The sequence below is a fragment of the Triticum aestivum genome, chromosome 3A, assembly GCF_018294505.1.
Source record: "Triticum aestivum cultivar Chinese Spring chromosome 3A, IWGSC CS RefSeq v2.1, whole genome shotgun sequence".
Taxonomy (NCBI): domain Eukaryota; kingdom Viridiplantae; phylum Streptophyta; class Magnoliopsida; order Poales; family Poaceae; genus Triticum; species Triticum aestivum.
The window spans coordinates 74,797,055-74,807,845 of NC_057800.1; the positions used below are offsets into that span (position 1 = coordinate 74,797,055).

General features: G+C 44.0%; 1 protein-coding gene across 1 annotated transcript; it reads left to right on the forward strand.

Annotated features, from left to right (window-relative positions):
- Positions 1-7,613: 7,613 nt before the first annotated feature.
- On the forward strand, positions 7,614-9,826 carry LOC123060386 (CRS2-associated factor 1, mitochondrial). The gene is made up of 5 exons (XM_044483084.1): positions 7,614-8,252; positions 8,348-8,475; positions 8,621-8,846; positions 8,940-9,067; positions 9,180-9,826. Exons 1-5 carry the CDS (start codon positions 7,694-7,696, stop codon positions 9,456-9,458), a joined length of 1,320 nt encoding a protein of 439 aa, XP_044339019.1. The 5' UTR covers positions 7,614-7,693; the 3' UTR covers positions 9,459-9,826.
- The last annotated feature ends 965 nt before the right edge of the window (positions 9,827-10,791 follow it).

Consider the following 10,791-nt stretch of genomic DNA (forward strand, 5'->3'; position numbering starts at 1 on the left):
CCCTAAACCAACAGAAACAATATCCTTATTGGAGTCTATCTTAGCATTAATAGTATTCAAGAAGGGTCTACCAAATATAACGGGACAAAAGCTATCTTGAGGGGAACCAAGAACAAGAAAATCAACAGGATATTTAGCCTTCCCACACAAGACTTCAACGTCTCTAACAATCCCAATTGGGGAAATAGTATCTCTATTAGCAAGCTTAATGGTAACATCAATACCTTCTATTTCAGCTAGTGCAATATCATGCATAATTTCGTGGTATAAGGAAATAGGTATTGCACTGGCACTAGCACCCATATCACACAAGCCATGATAACAATGATCTCCTATTTTAACAGAAATAACAGGCATGCCTACGATAGGTCTATGTTTATCTTTAGCACTAGGTTTAGCAATTCTAGCAGTCTCATCACAGAAGTAAATAACCTGCCCATCAATATTATTGGCCAAGAGATCTTTAAACATAGCAACATTAGGTTCAACTTTAACTTGCTCAGGGGGTTTATGTGTCTTAATATTACTTCCGTTGACCACAGTTGAAGCTTTATCATGATTCTTTATTCTAACAGGGAAAGGTGGTTTATCAACATAAGTAGTAGGAACAATAGGATCATTATAAGTGATAATCTTTTCTTCAACTTTAATAGGTGCAACTACTTTTGTTTCAATGGGAGGATTATATTTAAACCACTTCTCCTTAGGGAGATCAACATGAGTAGCAAATGATTCACAGAAAGAAGCTACTATCTCAGAGTCAAGTCCATATTTAGTGCTAAATTTACGGAAAACATCGGTATCCATAAAAGATTTAACACAATAAAACTTAGGTGTTATACATGACTCTTTACCTTTGTCGAGATCCCAATCTTCAGAGTTGCATTTAATTCTCTCCAATAAATTCCATTTGTATTCAATAGTCTTCATCATAAAGGAACCAGTACAAGAAGTATCGAGCATGGAGCGATTGTTGTCAAAAAGCTGAGCATAATTTTTTTGAATAATCATTTCTCTTGAGAGCTCATGATTGGGGCATGAATATAACATTGACTTAAGCCTCCCCCAAGCTTGAGCGATGCTTTCTCCTTCGCGAGGCCGAAAATTATATATATAATTACGATCACGATGAACAAGATGCATAGGATAAAACTTCTGATGGAATTCCAATTTCAACCGCTTGTAGTCCCATGATCCCATATCATCACATAGCCTATACCATGTCAATGCATCTCCCTTCAAATATAAAGGAAAGACCTTATTCTTGATAACATCATCGGGCATACCTGCAAGCATAAATAATCCACAAACTTCATCCACATAGATTAAGTGTAAGTCGGGACGCAATGTTCCATCTCCTGCAAAAGGATTAGCTAGCATTTTCTCTATCATACCCGAAGGAATTTCAAAGTAAACATTTTCATTTTCAGTAGGTTGAGTAGGTTGAGGAGCAACTATTTGCTCTACCGGTCGGGGTGAAGATACCCCGAACAAGTCCCTCAAAGGATTACTTTCCATAATAACAAGTGACAGTAAATTTCAGCACACTATATAAATTTTTCCTTACCAAATTCCACCTACCAAAGGCGCTTCACTCCCCGGCAACGGCGCCAGAAAAGAGTCTTGATGACCCACAAGTGTAGGGGATCTATCGTAGCTTTTCGATAAGTAAGAGTGTCTGATAACCCACAAGTATAGGGGATCGCAACAGTTTTCGAGGGTAGAGTATTCAACCCAAATTTATTGATTCGACACAAGGGGAGCCAAAGAATACTCTCAAGTATTAGCAGCTGAGTTGTCAATTCAACCACACCTGGAAACCTAATATCTGCAGCAAAGTGTTTAGTAGCAAAGTAATATGATAGTAGTGGTAACAATAGCAAAAGGTAACACTAGTAAAAGTAATGTTTTTGGTATTTTGTAGTGATAACAGCAATAGCAACGGAAAAGTAAATAAGTGGAGAACAATATATGGAAAGCTCGTAGGCAATGGACCGGTGATGGAGAATTATGCCGGATGCGGTTCATCATGTAACAGTCATAACCTAGGGTGACACAGAACTAGCTCCAGTTCATTGATATAATGTAGGCATGTATTCCGAATATAGTCATACGTGCTTATGGAAAAGAACTTGCATGACATCTTTTGTTCTACCCTCCCGTGGCAGAGGGGTCCTTACGGAAACTAAGGGATATTAAGGCCTCCTTTTAATAGAGAACCGGAACAAAGCAGTAACACATAGTGAATACATGAACTCCTCAAACTACGGTCATCACCGGTAAGTATCCCGATTATTGTCACTTCGGGGTTAACGGATCATAACACATAATAGGTGACTGTAGACTTGCAAGATAGGATCAAGAACACTCATATATTGATGAAAACATAATAGGTTCAGATATGAAATCATGGCACTCGGGCCCTAGTGATAGGCATTAAGCATAGCAAAGTCATAGCAACATCAATCTCAGAACATAGTGGATACTAGGGATCAAACCCTAACAAAACTAACTCGATTACATGATAGATCCCATCCAACCCATCACCGTCCAGCAAGCCTACGATGGAATTACTCACGCACGGCGGTGAGCATCATGAAATTGGTGATGGAAGATGGTTGATGACGACGATGGCGACGGATTCCCCTCTCTGGAGCCCCGAACGGACTCCAGATCAGCCCTCCCAAGAGGTTTTAGGGCTTGGTGGCGGCTCCGTATCGTAAAACACGATGAGTTCTTCTCTCTGATTTTTCTCTCTCCGAAACACAATATATGGAGTTGGAGTTGGAGTCGGAGAGGCACCAGGGGGCCCGCGAGGTAGGGGGGCGCGCCCCCACCCTCGTGGACAGGTGGTGGGCCCCCCGGCCTTCATCTATTGCAGGTATTTTATATATTTTCTAAAAAGTTGCTCCATGAAGTTTCAGGTCATTCCGAGAACGTTTGTTTCTGCACATAAATAACACCATGGTAATTCTGCTGAAAACAACGTCTGTCCGGGTTAGTTCCATTCAAATCATGCAAGTTAGAATCCCAAACAAGGGCAAACGTGTTTGGAAAAGTAGATACAACGGAGACGTATCAGTGTCGAACCCAACGAGGAGCAGAAGGAAATGATTTGCAGTTTTCAGTAAGGTATTCTCTGCAAGCACTGAAATTATCGGTGACAGATAGTTTTGTGGTAAGGTAATTTGTAACGAGTAGCAAGTAATAAAAGTAAATAAGGTGCAGCAAGATAGCCCAATCCTTTTGTAGCAAAGGACAAGCCTGGACAAACTCTTATATGATGTAAAGCGCTCCTGAGGACACATGGGAATTATCATCAAGCTAGTTTTCATCACAATCATATGATTCACGTTCGGTACTTTGATAATCTGATATGTGGGTGGACCGGTGCTTGGGTGCTGTCCTTACTTGGACAAGCATCCCACTTATGATTAACCCCTATTGCAAGCATCCGCAACTACAACAGAAGTATTAAGGTAAACCTAACCATAGCATGAAACATATGGATCCAAATCAGCCCCTTACGAAGCAACGCATAAACTAGGGTTTAAGCTTCTATCACTCTAGCAACCCATCATCTACTTATTACTTCCCAATGCCTCCCTCTAGGCCCAAACAATGGTGAAGTTTCATGTAGTCGACGTTCACATGACACCACTAGAGGGATGACAACATACATCTCATCAAAATATCGAACGAATACCAAATTCACATGACTGATAATAGCAAGACTTCTCTCATGTCCTCAGGAACAAATGTAACTACTCACAAAGCATATTCATGTTCATAATCAGAGGGGTATTAATATGCATAATGGATCTGAACATATGATCTTCCACCAAGTAAACCAACTAGCATCAACTACAAGGAGTAATCAACACTACTAGCAACCCACAGGTACCAATCTGAGGTTTGGATACAAATATTGGATACAAGAGATGAACTAGGGTTTGAGATGAGATGGTGCTGGTGAAGATGTTGGTGGAGATTGACCCCCTCCCGATGAGAGGATCGTTGGTGATGACGATGGTGATGATTTCCCTCTCCCGGAGGGAAGTTTCCCCAGCAGAACAGCTCCGCTGGAGCCCTAGATTGGTTCCGCTAAGGTTCCACCTCGTGGCGGCGGAGTCTCGTCCTGAAAGCTTGCTTATTCTTTTTTCCTCAACGAAAGACTCCATATAGCAGAAGATGGGCATCGGAGGGCCACCAGGGGGCCCACGAGACAGGGGGCGCGCCCAGGGGGTAGGGCGCACCCCCCACCCTCGTGGCCAGGGTGTGGCCCCCCTCTGGAACTTCTTGCGCTCAGTATTTTTTATATATTCTGGAAATAGCTTTCATGAGTTTCAAGACTTTTGGAGTTGTGCAGAATAGGTCTCTAATATTTGCTCCTTTTCCAGCCCAGAATCCCAGCTGCCGGCATTCTCCCTCTTTATGTAAACCTTGTAAAATAAGAGAGAATAGACATAAGTATTGTGACATAATGTGTAATAACAACCCATAATGCAATAAATATCGATATAAAAGCATGATGCAAAATGGACGTATCACATAGCAACGAGGGGGAGAGTGTGTCTATGTACCCTTGTAGACCGTAAGCGGAAGCGTTTCACAACACGGTTGATGTAGTCGAACTTCTTCGCGCTTCAACCGATCAAGTATCGAACGCACGACACCTCCACGTTCCGCACACGTTCAGCTCGGTGACGTCCCTCGCCTTCTTGATCCAGCAAGACATCGAAGTAGTAGATGAGTTCCGTCAACACGATGGCGTGGTGACGGTGATGGTGAAGTGTCCTCCGCAGGGCTTCGCCTAAGCACTACGAAAATATGACCGAGGGTGTAAACGGTGGAGGGAGGCGCCGCACACGGCTAGGCAATTGTCCGGTGTGTGCTAGGCGCCCCCGCATCATATATATAGGTGGGAGGGAGAGGGGAGAGGCCAAGGGGCACCCCAAGTAGGTCTGAATCCTACTTGGGCTCCTGCCCTTGGCCGCGCCCCCCTGCCATGTTTGTCGGAGGGGGAAGGAAAGAGGGGGGGGGGGGAGAGGGAAGGAAATGGGAATCCTAATCCACACTTATCTTTCCCTTCTCCCCTTTCCTTCTCCTTCTTAGGTCGGTCCATATGGGGGCGCACCAGTCCTTTGTGGCTGGTGTGTTTCCCCTCTTGGCCCATAAGGCCCATATCTTTTGCCAGGGGTGTCCGGAACCCCTTCCGGTGACTTGATAAGTACCCGGTACCCCCCGAAACACTTCCGGTGTCCGAATACCATCGTCCTATATATCAATCTTTACCTCTCGACCATTTCGAGACTCCTCTTCATGTCCGTGTTCTCATCCGGGACTCCAAACAACATTCGGTCACCAAATCACATAACTCATATAACACTATATCGTCAACAAACGTTAAGCGTGCGGACCCTACGGATTCGAGAACTATGTAGACATGACCGAGACACCTCTCCGGTCAATAATCAATAGCGGAACCTGGATGCCCATATTGGCTCATACATATTCTATAAAGATCTTTATTGGTTGAACCGTTATGACAACATACGCAATTCCCTTTGTCCATCGGTATGTTACTTGCTCGAGATCCGATCGTCGGTATCTTCATACCTAGTTCAATATCCTCGTGACTAACTCCTAATATGTACTACCGAGAGGGCCCAGAGATACCTCTCCGATACTCGGAGTGACAAATCCTAATCTCGATCTATGCCAACTCAACATACACCTTCGGAGATACCTGTAGAGCATCTTTATAATCACCCAGTTATGTTGTGACGTTTGATAGCACACAAGGCATTCCCGCGGTATCTGGGAGTTGCATAATCTCATAGTCGAAGGAATATGTATTTGACATGAAGAAAGCAATAGCAAGAAATTGAACGATCAATATGCTAAGCTAACGGATGGGTCTTGTCCATCACAACATTCTCCTAATGATGTGATCCCATTATCAAATAACAACACATGTCTATGGTTAGGAAACATTAACCATCTTTGATCAATGAGCTAGTCTAGTAGAGGCTTACTAGGGACATGGTATTTGTTTATGTATTCACAGATGTATTTAGGTTTCCGATCGATACAATTCTAGCATGAATAATAAACCTTCATCATGAATTAGGAAATATAAAATAACAACTTTATTATTGCCTCTAGGGCATATTTCCTTCAAGCACCACACGAACAATTCTAGAAATGGTTAATTCAAAGCGTGGTCATTCATGTAAGGTGCCAATAGCATCTCCTTAGATTCCTGCAACCAGGAGATCAAATGACAGTGAAGATCAAATAACAAAATACTTATTTTCTAACATGAGAACGACGACGCTAATCAAGAATAAATAGTGAGTCCTTGTTCTTTTAACATGAGGACACCAATGGTTGATCCAATAAATAGAAAATCAAATCACAATGTTGGTGTTCAATATTTCTTATTTCTGTTTTCTGTATAACCTCATTGCGGAAGGTGTCTCTGGTTCCATGGAAATTAATTGCTTTTGGCGAAAGAACCACGTCCATCACAAACCGATTTTTTCAAAGCTTCGGCTTGAGGGTCAGAGATATTAAGTTTTAGTTTCTAAATTTCAAACATGAGTAAATTAGGTATCGGTATTTGGAGTCTTGGCCAAGTAATGCACATGACCCACAACATCTAGGTCAGGAGAGACCCAAATGCCACTAGGTTTGCAGTGGTTCTCTCAACTTTAGTTGGTAATTCTATTTAATTATGCATGGCATGGTGATTTGACAAAATGGCCCCATTAAACCAAACAAGAATGTATTGGAGATTGCATGATGAATCTTTATTAATGATACAACACGATCTTACGGGAGTTCTCCGCGCTCTCGCCATCCATGGATTTGGGCATTTGGAGAAGGGGATTGGGAGGGAGCGAGGGGGAACGGACACGTGCTGGGGTGGGGATTGGGGATTTATGACATGGCTGGTGTGGGGTTCTGGGTAAATTAGCGAAATGGCAGGGTTATGACCACAAAAAGATCCTGGCCCACACTGTGTGTGGGGGGGGAGGGGGGTACATGGCGGCACCAGAGCGACCGACCATCAAGAGGATTGTATAATGGATCATAGATGTTACGTATTTTCATGTATAAGGACTATACTTTAGTGTTTCTCGAGTTTGGGTAACAAACTGTTACCCGCAGTTTGAGGACGAAGTGTGTAATCTTCTCGAATTCTAGAGGATTAAGGAGAGAGAGGCTGAAGCTGCACTGAACTTTTCAAAAGGCTCTGACAAAAAAATCCATTAAGATTCAAATCCCTCAATCTACGAAAATCCTTCAATCCAAAGAGGTTTTGAAAACTGACTAATTCTATGTTTTTTTAGACAGACTAAGCCTATAATTTGATTTGTGTTCTATTTTTTTTTGTCAAAATTTGTGCTTCAAGTTACTCCCAGGCTGTTTCCATTTTATATTGTGGTAATTGGCTTTGTTATACGTGTAGGTAACTTTAAATTAAATGAAATGATGACAGTGCTCATATATAGGTGTAAACCAAAATCAACTTGAAGTCCATTTCCCAAAGAGATGGATCACGTCCTCGTTTTCCTTGTAAATTTCCGAATGGAAAACTAGTTTTTCTTCCCAAAAAACCCACGAACACGAGGGTTTTGCCCCCGTCGACCCACGGTCGCCATTGGCCACTCTGCTCCGCCGCTCCATGCTCCTCCCTAGCCTCCTCCGCGGCGCCCACCTGCTGCGGCCGTGCCACCCTCCTCGCCGCCACCTCTCCCGCCTCCTAGACCGCTACGGCTTCGTGCCGCCGGCCTCCCTGACCCCCACCGCGAAAGAGATCTCCCACGGCACAGGCGCCGCCGCCGACCAGAAGCGTCGGACCAAGAAGCCCCCCTACCGGCCGCCCTCTTCGCTGGACCGCGGAGACCGCCCGGCCTCCCACTCCGACCTCCCCTTCGATTTCCGCTTCAGCTACACGGAGAGCTCCCCGGACGCCAAGCCCATCGGGCTCCGCGAGCCCAAGTACTCCCCTTTCGGCCCCGGTCGCCTCGACCGCCCCTGGACCGGCCTCTGCGCGCCCGCCGTCGACACCACGCTCCGGAGCGTCGACGCCGAGGACCCCGCCCCCGCCGCCGAGAAGGACCTGGAGGAGGCCCGGCGGCGCGAGCGAGAGCGCGTGCTCGGCGAGCCGCTCACCCCCGCGGAGCGCTCCTTCTTGGTCGACAAATGCCAGAAGAACCGCACCAAGCGGCAGATCAATCTCGGTAATTTGGTCTCGGGTTGTTCGAACAATACTATTAATGAATTAATTGTGCATTTGGAGCTGCGATACAGATAATGACAGCTGATGTTTCTCTAGGGAGAGATGGGCTCACTCATAACATGCTGAATGACATTCACAACCACTGGAAGCATGGCGAGGGGGTCAGGGTGAAATGCCTTGGTGTGCCGACGGTTGATATGCAAAATGTGTGCCGTGAGCTCGAGGTATCTCTAAGAACATGAACACTGCCACTTTACATCCATGGAGTTTATCAAGTACTTTATGGATATCTTCGGAGCTCTTATTTGATGTCACTGGTTCTGATATTACTCTCCTGTAGAAGCCTGAGTAATGCTACCTTTTTCCCAGGATAAAACTGGTGGCCTTATCATCCACAGGCATGGTGGCCAGTTAATACTATACAGAGGGAGGCATTATCATCCAAAGAAAAGACCTGTTATTCCGTTGATGTTATGGAAGCCAGCTGAACCGATCTACCCAAGGCTAATTAAAACAACAATAGAAGGGCTGACAGTTCAGGAGACAAAGGAAATGAGGAAGAAGGGCCTACATGCTCCTGTCTTGACAAAGCTTGGTAATCCTTGTCTCCCTTTTTGTTTAGACATAGTATCATATAGATGTATGTGTTTAAAATATGCCTAACTAACCAACCACGTCCATTTCACAGCAAAGAACGGGTATTATGCTAGTCTCGTGTCGATGGTTCGAGATGGTTTTCTGGCCGATGAATTGGTTCGTATAGATTGTAAAGGATTGCCAAAGAGTGATTATCGGAAGATTGGAGTCAAGCTCAGGGTGAGTTTCTCATATAGCCTTATATACACCAAAATAAGTAGTAAGAATGTTTATTTGATCTGAAGATGACCTGTAACAGGATGCATTTCTCTCTCCTCCTTTTTTGGTGTAGGACCTTGTTCCTTGTATTCTTGTGTCTTTTGACAAGGAGCAAATTATTGTTTGGAGGGGGAAAGACCATGATGAAAGCATACAGGATAATATGCACAAGGCATTCCCTTCAGTTCTTCAATTAGAGAGTGCAGCAGGAGAGAATGAACAGGAAGAAGCATCAAGTGAGAGTGTAGCAGGAGAGAATGAACATGGTGAAAAAGAAGAAACATCAGTTGACTGTTCTTCTGATGAGTGGTCTGAGATCAGTAGCTCTGACGATGTGCCAGATGATAAGTAGGACATTTCCAGGGTAGAATATCTTTAGATCGATCTGACATATCCAGAGGACTCAATCTGCCACCAGGTGTTCACAAAGTTGGCATGTCATCCAACACCACCAACTTGTCCATTCTTACCAGTGATGATTATGTTCTATCACTAGTCGCAACCAAATCCAGTAGCCCTGCTTCTGTCCTTCGAAATTCTCCATGGCTAGTTTTTCGTGATTGTACAAGTTTGTTCACTTCCACAGGTTGGCTATAGTTGAGATTCAAATAAAGAAATTGTAGCTTGAGGGTCCAACAGTTAGTACTCACTGGACCATAGTGCCTTTGATCTTATTATACTGACCGCTAATAGAATGAAATAGTGAAACATTGAATATTATACAAACGTCATTTGACTTCCTAGAGCATCATGCAAATTCTAAAGAACATCAATTGAACAATGCTGTCTAGTCTTTTCTGCCTTTTTGCTTTATCCACCACTGCCAATTGAATTGATTGCCTCCCCACTATGATTGGATTGAGCTACGTGGAGGATAGGGTCCAAGTTTTAAGCTTTGACAAGGCTGCGTCTGTTGGAGGCAAGGTATCACAAGAGGCTGGCGCTTTAGCCGTTGCCTCGCCATCAGTTACTAGTCAGCTACCCAGGATCAATCAATTCGGCCAAGGTAAGATGTTGGAGGAAAACAAATTAGACCATAAGGCAGTTTATTGATTAAATTTCTTAAAATCACGCTTTCTTTTTCAAAACTATAAGAAACACTTTAAGAACGTATATTTACTAACCACATTGCGAGTGACAAAAGTGGTCTGGAGAAATATTCTGTCACAGAAGTGTGGTTTTGTGAAATGCACTTTTAGAGGTGTGGTTTCTTGATGCTGTATGACTAAAGAAAGTCTGGTTTTTTGAGAAACTTATTACTCCAGTCTATATACCTATCTGCCTCAGTTATAGTTTTCACCTTGGGTGTCTGACATATTTCAGATGGACCAGTCAAGGTGAGATATTAGAAGAAACTGAACTATTACTCTATGCTTCCAATGGATGGTTCAGCTCCCTCTAATCCTCGCTTTGAGCGGTGCATGCATGTAACCCAATCTGTTCCTTGTCTCTAGGCTTCAGAAGCCGACGCCAGGCAATCAATCAGTCAACCGAAGGTGAGATATTGGAGGAAAACAAGCTGATCGGTGACCACGAATAGTTGGCCATCTGTTTGTTTTCCTCCAACTCTCACTTTCAGTGCCTGACAAGAACCTCTCCAAACAAGAACTGGCTGCATGTGTCATACCCACCTGGGAAGTAGCTGCATGTACTGAATTCTGTCGCAGCTGCATGCCCATTGTGCT